The sequence below is a fragment of the Mixophyes fleayi genome, chromosome 2 (genome assembly GCF_038048845.1).
Source record: "Mixophyes fleayi isolate aMixFle1 chromosome 2, aMixFle1.hap1, whole genome shotgun sequence".
Lineage (NCBI taxonomy): Eukaryota > Metazoa > Chordata > Amphibia > Anura > Limnodynastidae > Mixophyes > Mixophyes fleayi.
In genome coordinates, this window is record NC_134403.1 from 274,918,105 (window position 1) to 274,944,129 (window position 26,025).

The window sequence follows — 26,025 nt, forward strand, 5'->3', positions numbered from 1 at the left end:
ATTAAACTTTACAATTTTTCTCCTAAACTGTTCATTTGAGCTTCTTAATTTCTTAAATTAATCAAAAAACTGAGAAGACATCAGGCTGGGCATAAGTTCATGACATCACTACTGAATATTTAACATTGGTTATTACATGGTCACATTTTGGCTCTAAATGTGCTTTTACAAAAGATATCCCACTGATACTAGAGCTGAAAGCCCAATCTCCATCACCTTCAACTACATTAAAATCATGCCCTTTTGTGGGGCAGCAAAGTCTCAGTGCCACTCCCTCCACCTAACTAAGCAGGGAATACCCCTGCAAATGTACTCTCTCCTCTCCCTTATATCTCATGTCAATAAATTGTCCCACAACACAAGCTTATTGATGCAATACAAGCTGCATGAGATGTCCACATCACATTATGCACCTCTACAAATCTTCCCACCTTGGCCACTAATCCACTTGCACCCCTCTCTATATATGGGGATATGCCTGGAGATTCCCCCTTATTATGTATTCGTAATATCTGATCATAATCACCTCGTTATTTTTACAGATCTGCATAATATATAACACTATTAAAATACGATAATATCATTAGCTAAATAAATTGTGCATTCTATCATGTAACTTTTTAAACTGTACATAGTATGCAGGTGGTGTCTCTAATCCCCTTTGATTTTCAATTATGTAAGTCTTTTGAAAATCTTCACATATGCTTGCAAGTATAACCCATTAAAATGTATAATTTCAGGAACTTAATGTACTTCATTCTAAATAGGTATTAATTCTAATGCAGTGGCACGGTTTATATTCTGTGTACAATGTTCAAGCGTTTCCTGTTATATATCTTTAATTTGACATGCATATTGAATAACCTTTCAGTTTTATTAAATTTGCAAAAATGGAAAAATATTCATTTAGCAGCCATTCCCAAAAGTGAATAAGGACTTTGTTAACAGTAGGAGATTATTGATTTATCCTAATCTGAAATGACAGAACACGAGGTCTTAGGGTACAACTAATAAATTGTGCTATTACCGTAATATAGTCTATGGCCACATGCCACAACTAAAGAAAATATAGAGCTATTTCTAATTTGCATCTATACTATTGTATCCATATCTCCCCTGAGGTCTTGCTTCACTATGTGCGGTCATGAAACAATCTCACATTTGCCATCTATAAACCACATGTATACAATATCATCATGATCATCACCATTTATTTATATAGCGCCACTAATTCCGCAGCGCTGTACAGAGAACTCATTCACATCAGTCCCTGCCCCATTGGGGCGTACAGTCTAAAATCCCTAACACACACAGAGAGAGAGACACACACAGACAGAGAGATACATACAGGCAGACACAGACTAGGGTCAATTTGTTAGCAGCCAATTAACCTACCAGTATGGTTTTTTTTTGGAGTGTGGGAGGAAACCGGAGCACCCGGAGGAATCCCACGCAAACAATATCGTGCCCTCTTTTATGCCATATGTAATTAATAACATGACTTCATAAATGCCCCATACAACCAATAACATGATCTCATATATACTATATATAACCAATAATGTCCTCATATATGCCACATGTAACCAAAACATGTACTATGAAAGTAATTTAGCAGAAAGAAAAACAATGAGTGTCTGCTGTTGTTTTCAAGTATGTCTTGGGTACATCTTACACAGTTATGATCTAGCTACAGCCAAAGGGCATTAATCATGATAATTACAAAGATGTTTATAGAGCCCAAAAAAAAAAATTTTGAAAGATCACAGAGAGGTAGCATATTTAAGGGACTCAAATAGAATGTTCTAAAAATGGGGAGGCCAGTAAGAGAAGAGTGTACTTTAAGAAGCATTAGCAGACTTCTGGATGTAGATCTTTGGTATTAAGAGCTATTAGCTGCAGGGGTAAGAAGCCTGTCCTGGTAATTGGGTAAATTATCCAGAATGTATTTGAATAACAAAACAGCACATTGGTGTGTTTTGTGGATACACATGAATGCAAAATGGCTGATTGAGTTGTACAGTTTATCAAGCTTGGTAAGGTGAATTTGAGGGGCTCTACCATTTACACAAGTATTAAGCTCAGTTGTGGGCCTTATTCATATACATCCAGACAATTTCAAGAATGTAGGTTGGTCAGTTATAAATATGGAAAACAGTAATGACCCACGAACAGAGACACCTTTCAAGTAACATGTAGGTGGGTAGAATTGGAACCACAATGTTGATTTTGTTGATTTTGTTGTGGGGGCAGGGTCAAATGATGGAATTCACCATGCCTCGCCCCCTTCCACCACGCCCCTTTCAGGCACCTCTCAAAGTAGGCAAGTACAGTTTGAGGAGAGAAGTTTTATACTGAAACAGCGCATCTGAATTCTGTATACGCCTCGCTGGCAAGGGAATAGCACACCCTGCAGAATCCGTTGAATGTTCTGGCAATAACAGTGTTAGTATTGATACTAGTCAGTTCCTGATAGCAAGAGGGCTCAAATTAATTCTTAATGACCTTCCAGAATAATGCAGGATTTGAAATGTTTTGATGTGGACTGTCAGAGTAAAATCAGTCTTTTATACTTGTGTTTGCCTCATGCGTGTATTCTGTATGTGCTTGACAAATGTGGGCAAAAGTAAGAAATATGGGCATAATACAGCCCCCACACTATAATAAAGAATGATGTAATGCCAGTTTTTTTTATTGAAGGGTCATTATTCTTTAGAGATTTTCTTTGTGAGTATTACCATTGTTGAATTACAGATAATTGAAATTATTTTTTTTTTTTGCGATCATTAAAAAAAACAGTAATAATATTCATTTCTTGCATAAAACCTAATACATGATTAAATGCAAGCGAAAAGAGTTAGAATATTTAGCATGATTACCAATTTGCGACTTATATCCCAAGCAGCAAGACATTGTGCAAAATGCATTTAAAATTGCAACCAAAACTATAAATGAAACATCCTAACTGTTGCCAAGCAACTAAACTAATGATAACACCTAGACAGTGACACTTGAATAAATAAAAAAAATACATAGGTCCTTTACAGCATCTGCAATGTAATGATGAATTGAATATTTTATACATATCCATGTTCCTATCCAAGCCCTGACCCAAAGGAGATAATTAGCAGAAATGTGTTATTTAATAACACAAATACAATAGTACGGCTTATCTTGTTAAACAATATAATATGTTGAATATAACTGACAACTTGATGTAGATTTAGGTGGTCAGTGAGAAAGATTATAGTGATATATGGCTCTTGGTCTAGCAAAAATGTACAATGTATGTTAAACAGATATTGTCATTTAGCCAAAATAGAAGAAAACAGAAAGTAATCTGAATACGTAGAACATACGTATATACCCTAGAAAATACCCTTAAAGTGCAGGTTAACCAGGTAATTAATATAAAATTAGAGCCTGTATATTACTGAGCTTAATAATAAATAAAAACAGTACAGATCCAGCTAAATTTGTTTATATATTTGGTCCTCTAAACTGGGGAGGATGAGCCAGATTGTGCCACACTATACTGCCCACTCAATTGTATTTCAGTGGCAGTGCAGAGTGCTTAGAGGTGAATGGAGCAAACGACATGCCGAGTGACAAACCCTTATCATCTCTAAGAATTATGCTTCATCTGCACTTAGACTCAATTAGTTAAGTATATCTGTCGCAATCTGTCCTATTTCCTTAGTGAAATATGACATGATAAAAGGGGATGTCCACCTACATATATACTTATTCAATGTCCTGCAGGCAACCTGTACAACGATGACAGCTCTCTCTGCACCCTTCCTGGCTCTGTCATCGGATAAAAATGATTTGACATGTTGAAGGCTGATATTTCCCTTGTGATAATTGGAGAAAGAGGGAGGTTTTTGGTAGTATGTAGATGGATGACTCTTTAAAGACTGCGTCACCTAAAGAATACAATGTGAAATAAAAACATTCAGAAACCTGAAGCTTCATTCTTAGCGATTGGCTTTCAGTTTTCTTGTTAATGAAAAAGCTCTCTGCAAATTGGTGGAGCCTCACATAGGCACGTGAGAAGTGAAGTCACAGCTAGTTTTAAAGATGATAACCAACATACGTTGTTTGTATTAATATTCACAAGCAGTCTTATCCCATTTGCTACCCACTGTGGGAAGCGTCTTTTGCGGTTCGAGATGATAGTGAATGGAAGTACTCCTTCACACTTTACATTTAGAAGAAAACTGCATTGGAGAATCATGGTAAGACTAATTAGGACATGGGCCCCTTATGCTTAATATATGTGTACATGTAACACTATACAAAGTGAAGTGTTTTTTTTCAATGAGCAGAAAGGAGAATTTCCTCTTTATCCCTAGGAAACCACTTATGAATACTCTACTTTCCATTGTAAAATGTTGACTATTCATTCGCTCTAGTGTGAGAAACTAGCTCTGGGCTAGGGGGCAGAGGTCTGACATTATCCGGGAGAAGAAAGAGCTTTCACTTAAAACTGATAACCAGCAAAATACTAGGGTGATTTAGGTAGTATTTTTCCACAATGCAGTTTTTAAAGGTACTGATGACAGATTTTGTATGTGGAATTCCAACTCAGGCTTAAAACCCAAGCATAAACCATTTAGAGCAAACTTAGAAATTGCATAGTGTGCTACATAAACAACTTGTTTTTTGACACAGTATCTTCATATTTTCACTCATTTACCTGGTCTACTATCTCCAAGTTGTCCAATACTTGTCATCACACACTAGTTCTGTAGCTGTGACTTAGTACTCTTAAATGTCAATTTGAAGGCTACACTATGCTCTCCAGTGTTAATTACTCCCAAATAACGGATACCAGGCAATGACCAAGGTTGTACATGTATTTTTGATACAATAAGCAGTCTGGTGATAACCATCAAATTCAGATTAGGTGATTTGGGAATTATCTGCTGTTTATTTACCTAGCAAAATAAAATACCGTAGCTTGTAAGGTTCTATGAATTTTACAGAAAACAGGACTTACATTAATTTTATAATACAGCTTATGTGTCAGCATGCATGTCTATTAATCCATTTCTTTTTCCTAAAGGCTCTAATATGATAAGGTACTATAATATACTTTACGCAGATTTTAGCCTTTTACTTGACTGCAATGACTTTATGGAGATAAGGCAATTACTCGATGCAGAGCACAAAATGATGTTCAGGCTGAGAAACTGAATATCCATGTTTCATTCCACTTATCTAGGCTCTACAGCTGTTGATTTCAGAGATCAGAATCCAGCTGAAATTAATGTGGATTCAGTGGTTTAAAGTATAGCCTAGTGGAAAACCATCACTCCTGTTTGACACTGTATAGTGAACGGCAAATGTAGTGATAACATATGGAATATTTCTGAACCATTTTAGTTTAAGTTTTTTGTTTAATTTAAATTTAATATCTGAATGATAATAATGGGAAGAAATAGGGGTTGATGTAGAATTTGAACACATTGTTTAAAAAATACAGACATAAATGCCTTCACTAAAAGAAACCCAATTGTGTAAATATGCAAAATTGGATGAAATACAAGATGCCTACCGCTCTGCACCAGTAGCATTTGCGCAAGGCTTTGTTTTGTCTTTTGATGACGAAAAGCACATTCGCTATTGGGTTGGAATAAGATTAAAAAGAAAACCTCTTAAATACAGCAGGTTTAACTCTGCTTCTCGTGTATGAATAAAAAAAATATATAAAAATTCTTGCGAAAATATTTTCCCACAACTACATAATATATGCACAATCAATAAAGAATGCACCTATCAGCTTCAGAGGTGAATCTGCCATCAGTCAATCAGAAGCAGCAAGATAGTGCTGGTGACTGTCATAATCATCAGGATGCATTTGCATCGCAAATGATCCCACTACTGACAGGCATATATGTGTTGTTGTTCCGCTTTCCATCTGCTCACAGATACGTGAACATGGTCTTACTGTACTTGGCCTATGTTATTCCAATGTAATAAAACTGAATGGTACCCTATGATATGAAAGTTAATTTGAACCATTTCAATATTGTCAGGGCAATTTTAGTAAAACAATTGCCTCAATTGATCTAAACCACAGGCAAGTGTTAGGTTATAGATGAGTAAGGGTTCTTTAATTTAGGCCCTTTAACGCTAGTATTTCTGTAAAAGTAGCAGATACGATAATTATTTCAACAAAATGTATTATGCTTGACATATTGTTATGCACCTGGTTGCTATTTTACATACGTGCCAACTTTCCTGGAATGTCCGGGAGACTCCCGAATTCTGGATGGGTCTCACGGACTCCCGGGAGAGTATGACAGTCTCCCGCATCTGCCCACTTCCTAGTGAAGTGGTCAGAATTAAATCCTAAATGCCGTGATTCAATGGGAATCACAGCATTTGGCCACACCCCTGCTGTAAAATGAAGCGTTTGCGTCATTAAGTCACGGAGGCGGGGCCAAAATTCACATATTTTTTTTCGGAACCCTGCCACCTGCACACCCACCTGACCCCGGCAGCTCCCGGATCATACTTGCCATAAGTTGGCAAGTATGCTATTCTAACATTATCAGGATTATCCTAACAATGTCCACACTTCAAATATTATCAATAGTACACATCAATTATAAATAAATTTATGTACAAAAAAATACTCCTTTGAAATATACACAATTATATTATGTTGATTCTCAGACAGTACCGCCGCCAATGCTGGTAACATGAGAAGGGTTGAAGTAAATAATGTACAGTATATTGGTCGCAGGACAACATTCATTCCAGTCTAGAATAATGTAGTGATCTGAATCTATGGAACACTCCTATAGTGTCACATAATATTGAATGGAAGATGCTATTTCCCTGTAGCATGAGAAGCACCTATAAAATGCTAGTGGTACACAGCTCTGACAGTGACACCCTGTGCACACTGTCACTCGCAGACAGCAGCAAGACCATCCTGTAGCAAAACTACTGTAAAAATCTGTAATATCAGTACTCTGAGGGTTACGTTTATCATTTAATGAGAAACCTGCCATCCACTGGACCACATAACATCCAATATGTGCGGCCTGCTTGGGGCTATGAACCACTACCAGAGAAAAAATCCTAAAGGTGAGGAGGACCAGACCATTTTATGTTATTAATAGTTCTCGGGAATGAAAAAAATGTCAAAGGATTTCACAGAGGAAAGAGAGGAACAGAAACAACAGCAACAGCGAAATGTTACTTATGAATTATTAAATATTTTCTGAATAGTAGATTTGATACTGTAAACAGACATTAAAATGTGCAAGTCATTTCACAGTTTAAAATGAGCATGTTGAATGACACTGGAGCTATTATACCTATACAATATCAATTTTCCATAGTTCTTTCAGGATGTCACAGCATGATTAATGCTTTCAAAACAAACACGTTCTACAGGAGAACAGAATTTGATATATCCTAATAGTGTTAGTGCTAAACCTATTTGAAGGTTATGAAATTTATAAAGGATTTTCCAACCAATTTCAAATGACTTTAATTTATGAGTTTGTACATGTACGCCTGCAACTTTAACTAAATACAGATCGTTACTTTATTTTTTGTAGCTTCTTTCAGTGTTTTTCATCATCATCAACATCATTTATTTATATCAAAGCTTTTAAACTACCAGGCTGAGTTGTTTATTTAGGATCCCTTAAATATATCATACTTGCCAACTCTCCCGGAAAGTCCGGGAGACTCCTGAAATTCGGGTCAGTCTCCCGTGCTCCCGCGAGAGCTGGCATTTCTCCCACATCCTTGAATTCACAGAGAATCGCGCCATTTTGGCCCCGCCCCACGCAAAAAAAACGTTATTTACATCGCAGGGACAAAATGATGCGATTGGCCGCGCCCCTCCCGCCCTCCAGTCACGCCCCTCTCCCGGCTTGTTCCCGGGGAGTAGGTTAAGTATGAAATATATCACATGCAACTGCTGTGTGGATACAATCGGGAGCAGAATGCAGCATTGCTGTGTCACACTGCAAAATTTTTAGAGCGGGTCTGGTGTTGCCCTGGTTGAGGCTTCACTGTCTTGGATACGCATATGATCAGAAGAGGCGCACTGTCTAGTGAAACAGTGAATGACTTCAGAAATATCAAGCAATGGATTTAGTAAATATTGCAGGAAGATCCAAACCAATAAATCTGTACAACAACTTTAAGAGTTTTTAAACAATTGAAAAAAATCAACATTTGTGTCTTGCCATCTCTATCGACAATAATGCTCTAGTAAATTGGTTACCTCTCCAGAGTCTTTCCTCAAATGCATAAATGTGTACTACATGAGCTGGGCCAAACTAGGCCAAGGGGCCCCATGTACATAAAGCAGAAAATTTCTCACATCCTCAGGCTTACTGAAGCTTCCTCTACTGATCAGTCTGTGACTGTTTTTGTTGTGATCAGTAGGAAGTAGCCTACACTGATAAACAATCAGAGGCTTCCTTTTAGTTACAGATGACGACAGAACGGTCAACCAGGCAGCAGGTGCTTTGAAACAACTTGTAGCTTGCTATTCAGTAAGTCAGTTGTAGCCATAATGTAATGTGGATCACATAGCTGAAATCTACCACTGTTTATTATTTAGCCAGGCAGTGGGAGTTTAAAAAAAAATAAAAATAAAAAGAAGATTGTGTAGAACTAATGGAGTTGGGGGAATCAGCTTCAAGTTTACGCATTTGTAAGCACATCCTGTACATTAGAATAATTACATTTCAAGAACCCAATGTTGTAAAATCTAGGTACTAGTGAACAGCCATGGAAAATATTTATTGAAAAAAAAAAAAAAGAAGAAGAAAACAGTTTCATTAGTTGGAATACAAGGACCTTACCATCATGTACTTTCAAAAATCTTATCAGTCATCTAAATTTTACCAAAGATAAGAAGGCACAAGAGAAATGAGCGGCACTAATGTCACATAACTAAATGTATTGTTCGGCTTCTCTTACTCTACAGTTTTCTGGAGAAGAACCTTGGCAATTTTCCAATTGTCCTATTTTAAAAGAAATGATCATAGAGAACAATACTGTGCTATCAAATAATATGATTTCACCTTCATTAATCAGATGGCAGAGATACCACAATGTCTAACTCTTTGTAGAACAAGCCATTTAAAAATATATTTGACAAAGAGTAATTACCTTCTACATTAGTTATCAAAAAGTCAAAAAAGATGAACACATGCACACAAATATCCTCACTGCAGTCTCCTTTTCGACAGCAGCAACAGAGCAAGAATAGTGTCCTGAAATAATTCTTTTTTTGATACAAATACAGATATCCATCACTTGAAAACAAGCTGTGTAATATTTAGTTTAGACTAGGTTTAGACTTATACCCTTCCAGTTGTTTTGGAAATACTGTGGAAGCCTTAGCATGTCTTAGCTACATCCAATCTAGACTATCTACTGTCTAGCTCCTGTTGCTCATAGCATACAATTCAAATATATGTTTGAAACAGGGATGCAAAGAATATACTATTAACAGGAAAAAAATACCATCCCCGCAGACATCCTGCTACTTCAATACTCCTGAATGTCATATTGTTGAAGAAAACATTACTCCTCCTTTTAAGGCAGTGTATATATTAGAGATTTACTGGATTCCAGAGGGGATTTGAAGACCTTAGTGAAAACATAAATCTTATTAGATCCAACATCTACAGTTCTGACCAATGATTTGTGATATGTTCCATGTCATCTCTATATAAGCTCTTTGTTGGTATGAACAACGACTTCCCTATGTAAGTAACTACATAAATACTACTTTCCATTTGTTCTAAAAAATACTTATAGTGTACATTCTTAATAAAGAATACATCTCACCCTATATTACAACAATTGTACATTTAAATTTGAATCTTTCATCAAATATACACTTAAGTATGAAAGCAGACCCTATGTGATGGTGCTAATACTTTTATCCAAGACAATAAAGCCATTTCATTTTATAAAAATATATTATATATATACTCTCAGTGGTCACTTTATTAAGTACACCTGTATGCCTGCTGGCTAATGCAACTATCTAATCAGCCAACTCAATGCATAAACGCATGCATATATGGTGAAGAGATTCAGCTGTTATTCAGACCAAATACTGAAATGGGGAAAAAATGTGATCTAAGTGACTTTGACCGTGGAAGGATTGTTTGTACCAGATAGAGTGGTTTCAGTATCTAAGAAACTGTTGGGATTTCGACACTCAACAGTTTCTAGAGTTTAAAGAGAATGGTACGCAAAGCAAAAATCATCCAGTCAGCATCAGTTTTATGGGTGAAAATGCCTTCTTAATAAGAAAAGTCTAGGAAAATGGCCAGACTGGTTGAAGTCAATAGGAAGGCAGCAATTACTCAAATAACCATGCGTTACAACAGTGGTATGCAAATGGGCATCTCTGAACCCACGGCACTTTGAACCTTGAATTGGCTAGGCTACAGCAGCAGACCATATCACAGTCCACTTCTGTCAGCCACGACCAGGAAACTGAGGCTACAGTGTGCACAGGTTCCCCAAAACCGGACAGTTGAAGACTAGAAAAACCATTGCCTGGTTTGACGAATCTTGATTTCTGCAGCAACATCATCATCATTTATTTATATAGCACAACTAATTCCACAGCTCTGTACAGAGAACTCACTCACATCAGTCCCTGCCCCATTGGATTGTACAGTCTAAATTCCCTATCACACAATCATATAGACAGACACACAGACTAAGGTCAATTTAATAGCAGCCAATTAACATGCACATGGTAGGGTCAGAATTTGATGTAAACAACATGAATCCATGGAGTCATCCTGCCTTGTGTCAACAATTCAGGTTTAATGGTGTGGGAAATGTTTTCTTGGCCAACATCAACAGTCAGGTGTACCATGTACATTCCTTTATGGCTGCAGTCTACAAGTCTTGCAAACGTCATCTCAAGCTGGTTTCACGAACATGACAATGAGTTCAGTACACTCCATTGGCCTCAACAGTCACTACATCTCATTCCAATAGACCGCCTATGGCAAGTGGTGGAGCATGAATTGCAGCTGACAAAGCTGTACCAACTACGTGATGCTATCATGTCAACATGGACAAGAATCTCTAATAAATGTTTCCAGCACCCTGTTGAATCCGTGCAACAGGGAACTCAAGCTGTTCTGGGGTAAAACCTATACTACCCATTACGAGTAAAATGTACCTAATAAAGAGTGGCCACTGAGTGTATATTTCTAAGTGAAGCTCTTTTCTGATGAGCTGACTGATAACTGTGTTTCTCTGGTATGTTGGTTACATAACAGGCATCATGTGAGAGTTTCTACATTTACATTCCAAATTCTTTTAAGCCAACAACGGAATCAAGGCATGAATGCACACTTATATCTTTAACAACTGGATGCATTTTATCTGCAATCTATCTCGGGTTATTTACTTTTATTTTGAAGACATTTCAGTGTAAACTGAAGCCCGAGACTCTAAAATAGGATCAGATATTCTTGAGCTACTCATGTGAACAATTGATGCAGATAGGACACAGTACAGTAAGAGAAGGGGTGGACAGAAAATGTAAACAGAAATCAAAGGATTTAAGAGCATTTCTTGCACATAAAAGGATTATTCATAGCCGCAGACAGCCCCCATCACAGGGACAGACAGCAAAGCTGCATTTTTCCTGTTACATTTTAATGTCTGTGCATATAAGGTTAATGGGATAATCTTCATCACGCCAGTTGTTCCTCTCATTCAAGTTAATGACATAGTGTTTAATGTATACACATACCTCCCTGACTCCCAAGATGTAATATAAAAAGTCACCTTCATCTCATCAACAGCTAGCTAATCAAGAAAGCAGGTAGAAGCAAAGCGCACACAAAGAATAAGCATAATTATAATCTGTTGTTTTACTTCAGCCCTATCTCCTCTAATTGATTTTGTGTGTCTGTGTAAGCAGCTTAGCGAAAAGGAAAATGCATTTGAAATCCTGAGGGAGTGTCATTAAATGTCATTGTACACGAATGGTAATCTACCTGAAGGAAAGAAATGATGGGTTTCAAAGCTGCAGAAAGGCTCTTATTCGCTGTTCAACAAATATTATAAATGAAACACTTACCCCAGAGTTGTCATGGTAACAATGGTATACCAAAACGAAGCAGGAATGCTAGTAAACTTGCTGGATGATGACCCTTTCTCTGCATAAAACATCACAGTGGCAAAGATAATGATTGCCATTGTCAGGGAGAAAAGGAGGAATCCCAGTTCAGAGGCACAGCTCTTCAGGGTGTACCCGAGGATCCGTAAACCTTGGGAGTGGCGCGAAAACTTGAAAATCCTGAAGACCCGGAAAACCCGCAAGGTGACAAAGGCGCCACTGACATCCTCATTGTTGGTCATCACCAAACCTATGTAGTATGGCATGATGGCTACTACATCGATGATACTCATGACACTTCTCATGAATCTGTAGCGACTTGGGGCTGCAAAAAGTCTCAAGAGGTACTCAACTGTGAAAATCATGACACAGGCAGTGTCCAGACAAAAGAAGGCTACAGAGTACCTTTCACCACAGGGAAGCTCCTTATTTCCAGGTACAGTGCCACAGGGAACAGTCTCCACTACATTGGTGATCACGGACACTGCGATAAAGAAGCCAGTCACATAGTAGAAGACTAAGGCTAAAGTGCTGGTGTGGGGGTTTTCAAAGGCTCGCCACATAGTCTGGCGTAAATTAAGGGAGGGCATGGCTTCTTGACTATTCTCAAATTCATTGTCATCCATCAGCCTTTCTGCATTTTCTCTTTTCCGGTCTTTATATTCTTCATAGCAACAGTCGCCTATTATTTCAGGTAATATGCCATAGAAAGACAATTCTTCATCATAGGCAGAGATGCATTCATATCTAGGGTAGTGCAGCTTGCCAGTTCTATAAAAGTTTAGAATACTCCTGAACACTTCAGGGTCACGGTCAAAAAAGTACTCCTTGGTCTCCTCATTGAAGAAGAAGTCCTTCTCTGTGCTTCCAAGTAGGGTGTCAGGGTACCTCTCCAGGGTAGTTCGCCAGGTTTGGAATCTGCGCCCACTAACGTTGAGTATTATCAGCTCATCCTGTCGTTTATTTTTATCAGCTGGTGCCAAAGGCATGGGGCAGTTGGCCACTGGCATCCACCCAATGGCAGCTGCCCTTGCAAAGGGCAGCCATGCTGCGACCCCGGAAGCCATGAGGGCGCCAGGTCCAGTCGGTCCCTCAAGTACTTTTAAAACCAGTTTGATTTCAGATCAAGACCATCTGCAAAAAAGTAAATGCATAAAGTCAGCATCACTAAGAAATATAAACAAAAGGCAAAACATGCACAGAATTTCTGGAGTTTTGCTACAAAGGAAATTTCAAAACGGACATAATACAGAAATGTAAGTATGTAATCATTAATGCTTAACCATCAGAATCCACCAACTCAGTGCTTTAATAAAAAAAATACTAACTGACCCAGAAAATATAATACGAATATGCGCTGCTTTCAAATAATCTGTCTTTTTACTAAAGATCAAAACTTCAAAAAAGAAAAAATGGAGGTATTGGCCTTAGCAACCAATCAGATGTTAGCTATCATTAATAGAATACTAGAATTTACTATATAAATATATTGTTCAACACCTCCACTTTTTCTTTTTAGAAAGTTTGATAAATCTACCGTTGCGTGTGTCTACTTACAATTACAAGGGCCACTGCTAAACAATTTATTGACTAAGAGAATATTTAACGAAAAGTTTTGGGATGTTTAATGTTTTGCCCTACAAAATGTTTCCAGGCACTGTCTAACAAACCTTTAATGTAAGAGCTTTCTCTTTATTTACTACCGGTACTGTTGTATTTGTTTTGACATCCTTCTATTGCTTTATAATTGGTTTATAATTTATAAGCATAGTTGCCTCCTCTCCCGGAATGTCCGAGAGGCTCCCGAATTTCTGGGAGTCCTCCCGGACTCTCGGGAGAGCAGGCTAAGCTCCCGATTCCTACCCACCAAAGCAGAACAGTGGCAAATCGCGCATCATCGTGGCCCCACCCCTGGCTCGAATTGGTTCGAAAAGGCAATTGATATTAAGAGGGCGGGGCTAAATGACACGACACGCCGGGCCCCACCCCCAACACGTCCACCTCCTTCCAATTTCCCAGAGCAAGCCTTGCCAAAGTTGGCAAGTATGTTTATAAGTATATTTTAAAATTAGTTGAAACAACAAAAGCAGTGATTTATTAGTAGTGTCTGAATATCTCGGCATATATATATTATTTAGCAATGATGGTAAAAGGAAATGTGTTTTATCAAAACTGGTTTATATAGAGACATATTTAAGTAGTTTGTTTTCCAAAACTCAATGGATTTTTTAGGCCAGTTGATTGCCAAGTATAGATACATTTTGAAAACTGGTTTGCAAACCATTCACTGAATTCCGAGTTTGGCTGTAAAATTTCACACGTTTCTCGTCTTGCGTGAAATTTCCCTTATTATAGTTGTTCTGTCCACATTTCTCCCTTATTGATACCATTCTGCCACTTTAATGCCATGGTGTATCATGTATCACACTCCGTGAGTCTGAAGAGCAATGTAATAATATGCAGGGAGAGAAAGTAAGTACTAAAATAATTATCTGCGACAAGCAGTTTGAGTAAGCATTAACCTCTGCTAAATTGATAAAAGGAGAGGGAGAATAACTATAAGAAGAGAAGGAATGAGAGTACGTCTGAGGAAGACTATAATTTTTTTTTTTAAAAAAGAAAATAAAGTTTGAAAAGGAGTCCATTTTTTGTTAAATAGCTACTTCTGGTGGGGTTTCACATTGAGAAGGGGAATTTGGCATCTGCAGAGATGTCGTTGGCAGATGTGCAGATGGAAGAGCCTATCTGGCAGTACCACCAATTGTTTTAACCAATGGTTGGAGTGGCTCTGCATCCTCTGGGTTGACAGTTGCCACTCCAAATGCTGTTGAGCCTGATTTAGGGTAACAGGTTGTTGCAGAGTGCCACTTTAATGAAGATTTACCTTGTTCAATCTCACTAATCTGGAAGTAGCAGTGGGAGGACATGACACAGGATGAGGAACTGGCGAAGCAGGTTGTTGCTGCCTGATTGGCGAATTTAATACACAGCTGTTAATTGCACACAATGTATTCATGCTATTTGACATATTAGTTCCTGTTATTGAGACAGAGAGCAGTGTTGTGGATGGGGAATAGGAGGTCTCTCTAGAACATGAGGCTTTGACTCTGTCGCTTAGGAAAATATTAGGAAATAGAGGAGCCACAGGCGTTACATGTGGTGACCATAGCACTGTCTCTGCTTTTCCAGAGAGGCATTAAGTACTAGATCCTTACGACTAGTTATATGTCATTGTCCCCTCAGCACAAAGAGATGCTTCTAGTGCTCAGGCTGGCCTTCCTGATCCAGTTCTTGAGGTTGCCTTTACATTATTCCATTGCCGCCATCTCCTTCATGTGAGAGTTCTTTCAGTTCTACCAATACACCACCACATAGCAGAATGAATTGACTGCTGTTGCCCCAGCTTTATTAATATACACTAAACCTTTCAAGAAATGCGAATTTGCAAATATCGTGAGGAATGGCAAAGCACGGATCAGCAAAACAAAAGTGAAACTCGTGGATCATGCGAGATTTTACTGCATTTCGACTTATCTCTAATGCTGGGGCATCAATTTATACTATAACTCTCTAAGGATACTGCTTCCATTTCTGGTCACTGGTGATCACATTCTCCTATATACCATTAGTGTTTGTGTGGAACTGGCCACTGAGCAATTACTCATTCGTCCATCACTAATAACATGTATTTGAAGTATTTATAAGAGGCTGATGGAGAGTACACATAAGCAGGGGCGGATCTAGAACAATGCTGTACCCGGGGCGATTTAGGGAAGGGGGGCGATTTAGGCCCCGCCCCTTTCTAACATCTTGTGTTTTAAACACAGTCAGAGCAGCCGGGCAGCACACTGTCCCTGCCTGTCACGGCTGGACGGACCTGCACATACTGTGCAGCCGTCGGCAGCAAGTGTCGCCCCGATCGCCCCCCCCCTGGATCCGCCACTGCACATAAGCCAGTTTGAGTATATCACACTAAGCATTATGTCCTGCAAGCCTGACCTGTCAGTAGACCCTGGGAATTGTATGGAAGATTTCATCATTTAGCATTTTGTTCTGCACTGGAAACTAACAAAATATTGTCTAACACACTAGAGCAGGCCATAATTTAATAACAAACCTAAGGATACAATAGCAGGTAAGCATGTCTAGATCACTTTCAGTTTAAGAGACATTTCTAAAGAGAGTGTTAGCAATGGTGACACAAATCTATATCTACAGCACTTTGAGGATGAACAAATTGTATCCTGATAATATTACTTCCCTTTGAACACACAAGTCGGGTTGAAAACAAATGTTATTTTCTTGACAACACTAAATAAATACATTCTCTGTTATTTGACCTTAACTGGAGTCTGCCACATTGCATAAGACTAAATTTAATTTAAGGACAGTCCATTATGTTTGAGCATATGTTATTTGTAAATATCTTGTGCAAATCATTTTAGATATGCCTTCAGAAAGATATACTGCCAACCTGCCCACTCTCCTGGAAGGTCTGGGAGACTCCCGAATTCCGGATAGGTCTCCCGGACTCCCAGGAGGGCAGGCAAGTCTCCCGCATCCTGACCATCGGGTGTCAAAATGAATTGCATCATTTAGACCCCACCCCCCACGACAATAGGACGATTTCATCATGCGGGTAAGGCAAAAATGCAAACAGCCCTGCCCCACCGGCTTCCGACTTACCACCACACCACCTCCCCCAGATCTCCCGGATGCCAGCTACCTAAATTCGGCAAGAATGACTTACTGTATGTAAGAGGTAAAAGGTAATTATCACTGGCGGAACTTCCTCCACTGCAGGGTGTGTGTTCGCTATGGGCCCTTAGGTGAGAAGAGTGGAAGAGTGTAGAGCAGAGTGGCAATCCAGAATAGGAGCCCAGCTTGGGGCTTCACTGCATATGTGCCGGTCCCGCGCATGCTCAGAAGTGCAGATCAGGGTCACTTATTCACCCATCACTAATAACCTGTATTTGAAGTATTTGTAAGAGGCTGATGCAGAGTAGACATAAGCCAGTGGCGTATCTTGCATGAAATCGCTCTCCACATGCCCAGAAATTGGCACACGTATATGCGCGTATGCACATTTGTGAGATTCTGTATCTTACCCACTTCTATAAATCCACTGTTGCTAAGTTAGTGAATCTGGAAATGGTAGTATTTAAAATGGAAATTGTTAGTAAAAACCCATAGTGCAAGGTAGCACCAGATTATGGTTTAACTCAATTTCACAGTGTTCTCTTTACAAGTAACATTGCCTATAGGTCTCCAAAACCTATGGTATTTTCAATTCATGGTGTTTATTACAGGCAAAAAATAGAACTCAAACTTATGCAAACCTCTTCCCTAGAAGGTTAATAGTATGCTAAAAAAAAACAAACCCAACGAAAAAAAACAAAAAAACAAAAACATGTCAACCTCACAAGGACAGGACAACCCTTTCAGGAATACTTCTTGGCTAGCATTCCCATATGGTTGGAGTTGTTTTCCGTTAGACAAGCGCAGTATTAGCCCTGCCCTACCCTTGTGTGGGATGACACGGGAGAGAACAGTAAATAGTGTGGTTGACACTCTCCACGACAGGTGTCTGAATTTCCAGTTTGTTTAAAAGTTTGCTGTCAGTATAGTACATTTTTTGTTTGTGGTGTTTTTTTTGCTTACAGTTACTGTTGAAATATTATCTTCAGCGTGCTCTACCAGCCAAGGGCTCTCAGACAATAGCGGGGTAGCTGCTTATCATATTGACATTACCAATATACTGTACACCAAGCACATTTCCCATTAACTGCAATACACATAATATATTGAAAATATATCTTATGAATGCATGTGGATTCTAGCAGTGTGCATTTTGAACATGTGCCTAGCATCTCAATTAAGAGCTTATCATCCTTGCTATATTACATATTAGCTATAAGAGGTCATTGAATTTCTTGCCATATGTTCCATTACTTTGTCACATATGTATCTGCATTTATCAATATTGATGTTTGCTCATGCGTGACATTATTAGCATTTGTTATGTTTGATGAAAAAGTACAACACAAAATTTTGCATATTTAAAATTCTATGTTACTAAGGCACGGCAAGAAATGAGCCTGAAACGGGGTTAAAACTCCAGTCACACCTTCCATTTAAGAGTACACACCAATTTGAGGACTACATGACAATAGGTCAAATTACTTTTGTATCTGGAACCCGTAAAGATGTAGCTCTAGGATAAGAGAACAGCAAAGGTACACACACATGCTAGAGGTTATTTATTTAACGACTGATGGAAACAAAAATGTAATATTTTAATCTATGATAGATGTAAGAGTCCTTTGTGCAGTTTGTTATTTCATGGATACATATGAATATTTAATAAGTCAATCAATCATGTTACATGGCACCCTAGTAACCATAAAAGTAATGTGGCAGTAAAATATACAGTGTCTATGTCCTATGCACCTGTATATATTATTTACTGCTTCAGGTTATCTAGCATCACTGCATCTTTTATGGACTAGTGATTGTACTGTACTACGCTTGTAATATTTGTTATTTCATTCAGTAAACAGTTTATTATTGTCAGGAGCTCAACAATTTGTTGTACATTATATACATTTCTGTTTATATTGTATTCTTGCTACATTTTTCCAAATGTATTTGATAGATATTTGCCATTGGTCTAAATTATGATAAAATGAAATGCATGCTTGAATTAATAAGGGTTTGTCAGTGGCTCAGACAGGGGCACCAAGAGGGGTCAACCCTGGTGGTGGTGGCGATTCATGGCGCCTTCCGAGTTGTATTGAGAGTGGAGAGAAGCAACTGTGCAGATCAAAAGTTTCCAATTGGTCCACACGGTCACATCTTTTCTAGTCTGTGTGTGTACTACTGGCTCTTGCCACGGTTCAGGGCATAGCGGGGCCTGAGGTTGCTCTCGGCGACCCTGGGCTCATGTATGTGTTATGAGTAACTACAAAGCATAAATATCCCTGGTAACTGAAACTACTGTTGTATTTATAATGTGATGTACTGTGCAAAACAAACTATTGTAGTAACCAAGCATAAATATATTGACATATGAAGCCAAAATATCTTCAGTGGGCAAGACAATACAGCAATTGTACTGTTGCTATGCTTTTTCAAACAAGTTTTTAGGAGTCTTAAACACCTGTTTTGTGTCCTATACACAGAAATGGGCATTTACATTCACTATGATTTTCCTTGCTACAGTTTCAAAATATTCATATTTCACTATGGCTAGGACAGATGTTTTAGCAGAATTAGCAAGTAATTAAGCTATATGAAAACTGTATATCACACTAAGCATTGTGTCCTGCAAGCCTGACCTATCAGTAGACCCTGGGAATAGTATGGAAAATGTTATCATTTAGCATTTTGTTCCGCACTGGAAACAAACAGAATATTCCCTTACACACTAGAGCAGGCCATAATATAATAACAAAGCTAAGAATACAATAGCAGGTAAGCATGTCTAGATCACTTTCAGTTTAAGAGTCATTTCTAAAGAGAGTGTTAGCTATGGTGACACAAATCTATATCTACAGCACTTTGAAGATGATATTATCAGGATACAATTTGTTCAACTCCCTTTGAACACACAAGTCGGGTTGAAAACAAATGTTATTTTCTTGACAACATAAAATAAATACATTCTCTGTTATTTGACCTTGCAACTGGAGTCTGCCACATTGTATAAAAATATGTAACATTACTTTAAGGACAGTCCATTTTATTTGAGCATATGTTGAGTTATTTGTAAATATCTTGTGGAAATCATTTTAAATATGCCTTCAGAAAGACTTGCTGTATGTAAGATGTAAAAGGTAATTGTCACTTGCGGAACTTCCAATACTGCAGGGGGTGTGTTCACTTCGGGGGTCCTTAGGTGTGAAGACTGAAGAGCAGAGTGGCAACCCAAAGTGGGAGCCCAGGTTGGGGTTTCACTGCGTATGTGTCGATCCCGTGATATGCTCAGAAGTGCAGATCAGGGGTCCTGGAGACTGGAGAGGAATCATCGGGCCCTCCCACAAATTTTGCTCTTAGACCCAGCAATGCACTTTTCCACCACTGGTCATTGTGTACACCCTTAGTAAAAGGACAAGCACATGCCATTTTTTGGTTATTATTTCAAGGAACATCTTTTGCACTGATAATGGACAACACTATTTGGTTTCACATGAGAACTTCCTCTTTGTTGTGCCACTTTCCAATGGGGAGGAAGTTAAGCGTTTTCTAATGTGTTTAGGTTTAACACCTTTATAATACTCTGCAATTATCAGATATATTACTGCAAGCACTTTTCAGAAAACTACATCTCACAGAGTGCCTCTGGTGAAGTTCAATGCAAATTGTGTCTGCCATTTTGGAATGGACACACTGCAAACTATAGCCCCAAGCTGCACACTTGAGCCCCAGACTGCCCTAGAAACATGAAGAGACCATTAGACACTGCAACAAATTACAAAAAGGCCAAAATGCTCATTTTGGCACAAGAATGTACTAGAAAGGTCTAGGAGATTTTTGAGGGGGGAAGAGGAAGAGCCCAAAACGGACTGCTCGAGGTAAGTGGACGGTTGCTGTGAGTTGTGCTGTGACTGCTGCCTAGATTCATGTATGATCTACCCACAAGGAGATATTAAATGTTGTTGCTCAACTGTTCCTCTGAGGGATGTTTGCAGCTAAAGTTCCAAATTTAAAACCAGCCCAGAAGGAAGCATCTTTGGAGTAAAGGAAAAAACCCAGCTTGTCATTACTCATCAGATGTCAGCAGGATTCATATGAAGACAGATAAGTTTATGGCTTATATTGCCTTGCTATGTCCACATTATTAAAGTGAAACAAGTGAGACATCAAGCTGTGTTAATAAAACCTCTGACCGAGACTGTAGCATTGCTATTGAGAGGACATGGTGTTGTCTGAAGGAAGCATTCACTCCAGCCAAATCTGTTATATTTAAAGTTTATCTGCAAGCTGACACAGAGTGCTAGAGACATAGAGAGAAATCATTTGTCACAAGAGTTTGCCCATGTTGTATCATAAGTTTGACCCTATTGTGAAACCTAAAATGGTTGCTAAAGAGAGAATTTCAAAGTTGTTTAACTCTACAGTTGCAGGGAGAGATCTGCTTATTCCATTAGACAAATTACTAAGTGAAGATGGTGTTCCTTACACTTGAAAATGTGTATTGTGCAGAATTATTGTTTCTTACACAGAGCTCCAGAGTCACATATGAGTCAAGTTAATAAACTTCATGTGTCCAGCTGAAACTTTGCTTTAACCTAGGGATTACAATTTCCCCCCTGGGGGTTCAGTCATTGTAAAGTGACCCTACAGTCATTTCTTCTAAAGCAGCTTACCCGATCAAGGTGTATTAATCCCTATTGCATCTCTACTGTTTTTTGTGTGATAAGTGTATTCTATATAATAGTACTAAAAGTCTATTGTGCTTGATTTATCTAGGTAGTCTGCTGCAGCCAGTTGTCTCAAAAGTAATTATCCAGTGAAACCCATTTCACTGAAGCACTAGTGCGCATATCAATGATATTACAGTGTATGCAGCAGATCGTACTGTATGTGCATGTTATAAAACAGTATACCCGGCGGTCGATGTTGGCCGGTATACAGTGGTATGACATGCCGCCACTTCTCTTACTGATTTTATTGTAAAACTATGAAATTCCATTCACTTACATTTTTAAATACAGCCACTTCTAAATTTCCACTTTGACCACTGAGTATACCTGTATGCTTATTTAACAACACTTCAATATAATTAGCAGGAAAAAATACACTTACCCCTCACTGGACTGAACATGTATTTTAGACACTCATTTTAGTTTCCTCAATGGTTTTTAATACATACAATCTAATGGTATACTTTCCAATAACATTATTGCTGGGAAGGTGGATCTGTACACTGTGTGAGTAACTCTGTTACATCAGTTTCTCATGTAATATTTACGGAGCTACATTTAGTGTGAAACAGTCTCTCCCCAGATTTTTTAACCTGTAACAATCATTTTGCTAAGCAGAGCACTATGTGAACTGCTCAAGTCCATACATGTGCAGCACCTATTATCAGCCTCTGTTCTTCTGAACAGGGCTGAGAGATGTACCAAGATCAAGGCTTGGACAGACAGTGTGGACCCAATATGCTATTTTGGCTATTTGCCTGATTGGTCAAACAGTGTAAATTGGTGGAGAAGTTTGAGAACATTAGGCAGGAAAGGCATGATTGGAGATCAGAATAGCAAAAAAATTGTGGCACATAAGGCTAGTGTTAGATGAGTGTGGCAATATTCTTTTATTTTTTTAAAAACTATAATTTGAAGTAATCAATGGATTCCTTGAATTGATGTCACACGTACACTTAAACTCTACAAACGTGTATAGTATAAGTCCTGGGGGCACCCTAGGCGTAGTCAGCCTCCCCCACCCCACTGGAAGTGGCACGTCTCCCATTGGACAGTGTTCCCACTCCCACCTACCTTAGCAGGTGGGAGGTAGGGCTTGATTCCCCACTCCTGTGGTGCATGGCTGTGACATCACTTCCAGTGTATAATTGTCATTTAGGAGCAGCACCCAACAACTTCAGATGTAAGAAGTTGCTGGGTTATTCTCCGTTATATCAGTGATCTGTGTGGGGGGTGTTGCAGGGGCAATAAAAGCACAGGATGATTGACATTTTGTCTCTCATTCTGTGTTTTAGGTGCTCCCTAACCATTGGCACCCTAGATAACCACCTAGATTTACCTAATGGTAGCACCAGCCCTGCAAATATGTTCAAATTTCCTTTTAATTTTGTGACTTGGTAAAATATCATCTTTCACATGTTATCACTTGGTTTGTGTGCAAGACTGTTTTGGGCTAATGGTGCATTGTAGCGCTGGGGCCATGGTATTGTTTCGACCATGGCACTAACTGTGTGGAGCTTCTATATTCACCCTGTGTTTGTTTCCTCTGGGTGCTCCAGTTTTCAACCCACAATCTAAACATATTTGGAGATTAATATTAGTGTATGTGATTTTTGTGTGGTGGAGAATTTAGGCTGCAGGCGCCACTGGGGCAGGGACTGAATGCAGAAACTTGCTCTGTAAAGCACCGTGGAATATGTTGGCGCTCTAAAAAGAATGTTTATTAATAATGATAATAATAACATAACTTAAAAGTAATCAGCAATATGTAATGATTTGAGGATATTTTTGTCACATTGTAGAACCTGTATCTATTTATGCTGTCTTTTAACTGTCAAGATACACATTCACATAACTCAGAATTATTTTGTTTGTGTTGTCTTCTGCATTCCTTCCCAATGTAAATCCAACTTGTCCTGGGGGTACTAATGTTAACAAATAGTGCCCAAGGCTTATCTCAATTTTTGTGCATATTTTGAAGTCAACATTTAACACTATACTTGTAAGATAACTAAATGGGCCTTTATATTTGTAACTCACTAGAATGTGGGCCTCTATAGGTTGACAGAGGAAGGAATTTAAAATTTAAACATGGTGAAGAATTAGCAGATCACAAAACGACTTTTAAAGTAAAGTAATTTTAAAGCACAGACAAAACATTTCTCTGAAGATAATGGCTTCTGTTTCTTCAATAGTGATTTCTTTATCCAAACACTTTCATGTTTGCTAAGGGAAAGAAAGACTCATTTGAACATATACTTATTATTTGTTGTTACCTTTAAGACTTTGTGTGAGGATTATGTTTGTTTTTATATTGTAAAGCAATACATAATATATAAGTGTATCAGCATCGACGGTACATTAAATTAAAAAAGTGTTGTCTAGCATTTGGGGAACAAATGCTAAAAGGTATCCATTCTCTGGGCTCCTGCACTAACACAGGTTATGACATCCCAACCTGGTCCTGAAAGAATGCCACAAAATAAGCAAACTTAATTCTGTGAACCTGTGGGATTACAGAGGACCTGTTAGCAACATATTGGCAGCAACAACAACTATGCTATGAATCTTTCTGTAAACTTTAAACCCTGCTTTTGACAGATTGACGCAGGCTTCTGAAAAGTATGAAAAATGAGGGGACATTCAATGACACAGAAGGCAGCATAGTATTGGTTGGCAGTGACTCACAAGAAATCATATGCCACCATCTATTGCCATAAAAACGCCCCCTTCCGTTTTGAAAGTGCCAATCATTTTGAAATCAGTGTTTACAAAAGGTAGAGTTTAGAACTCCCTTAATGCTCTTTAAAAGGCTTAGCAAAATTCCCCCGCATTTCTTACTGTGTATGCATTGTTTATGCTAATAGTATATAATTATCTCATGCATAAATTGTTTTTAATAAAAGTATTTTACTTATGATTGTGATTTGTAGAAATTGTCTTTTCACGTTGCAGTGGGTGTGCATAAATATATAAACTGTTCCCGCAATGTCTTATTTCCTTCTAGATCCAAGAGATGAGATATTCATAGTATCCACCGACTTTCAGATGAGAACAGTCTGAGGTGTTTTTGTCTGAAAAATAATTATTACTAAGGTTGGTATATGAACTTTATCGTCTGAGGATATAATTTTCTAATCCCAGCTTTTAAGAACATCCTGTAGCCAATCATGTTATTACAATGGTCACAGCAGCACAGATTATTTCAGGGCATGAGTTTGAAGCTTTGTGAGAGGCAGTCACCTGTCCATACCACCCAACATTTGGGTAGCCGGCGCCGGGGCAGGGGGCGTGGACACATCACGATGGGGGAGTGGTCACACAACAAAGTGGATGCTGTCAGACTCCGGTGCATGCATAGCGCTTTTGAAGTACTAGGTTGCCCCATACTGTGCTCTGCCATGCATAGCAGCAGTGAACAGACAATACTTCCCAAACCTCCCCTATGGGACAAAGCAGTCCCAATCGGAATGACAGAACAGAGCCCTCAAAGTGGGGCTGTCATGCCTAAATCAGGATGGTTGGGAGGTATGCCTGTCTACTTGTGAGATAATGCTAGAGAGGACAGGGTTGCATGTGCAACAGTCCCATAATGCAGCAAAGGGAATGGATGCAAACATTATGCCACGGGCAAAGATAAATACCGAAAGGAACAGTTCCCCCCCACCAACAACACATAGCAGTATAGTGAGGCTCTAATCAAAATTGTGTGTAAAGATTGTGGTGGCAAACTCACCGTACAAGATTCATACATTCAACTTGTTTCATTTTTTCATCATACTCCAAGGGGTAAATGTATGAATCTCCGGATTCTTCATCTCCGGCATGTTCAGCCTCTTCAGCGCTTAAATTTAAAGCGGCGCTGCATTGTAAAGGGAAGCTTTAAATTTAAGCGCTGAAGAGGCTGAACACGCCGGAGATGAAGAATCCGGAGATTCATACATTTACCCCCAAGACTTTTTGCTGCTATTGGTTACAGAAATTTACTGCTGTTTATTCCAAATTATAAAAAAAAAACAATTAGGTGATGTAATATGTTGCCATAAGTTTTAGCTGTTTATATTGGACAGTTTTTTTTTTAAATTAAGTAAAGGTATACAAGACACAGCTCGGACATTGAACCTCCAGTTCTTCCAGCTGACATATATAAAAATATAGCACCAAGATCTTTGGAGTACACATTAGTAGTTTTAAGGAAGAATTATAGTTTAAGGGCCTCTGGAGACAATGCCTAAGGACTACCTTTCAGGACTAACTCTTACCTCCATGATATCTGTCATATTCATCATGGTTGACCAAATGGAAGCTTGTTGAACAAGATAACATCTGTTAATGCAGCTGCAGTTTGAATCATAATCTCATTCTGTTTCTTGAAGTTGTGAACAGAACAATCATTGACATTTGTCATTCTTCTACTGCAGCTTAAGGTTTGATATGGCCAATGGGTCCTTA

General features: G+C 38.6%; 1 protein-coding gene across 3 annotated transcripts in view; it reads right to left on the reverse strand.

Moving 5' to 3' along the window:
- KCND3 (potassium voltage-gated channel subfamily D member 3) overlaps nt 1-26,025 on the reverse strand; it is a 350,111-nt gene that overhangs the window by 319,907 nt on the left and 4,179 nt on the right. For all 3 annotated transcript variants that reach the window (XM_075196249.1, XM_075196247.1, XM_075196248.1), the window contains exon 3: nt 12,110-13,282. In XM_075196249.1, coding sequence (XP_075052350.1) covers nt 12,110-13,215 — 1,106 coding nt within the window. In that variant the 5' untranslated portion in view covers nt 13,216-13,282. The remainder of the gene's footprint in view (nt 1-12,109; nt 13,283-26,025) is intronic.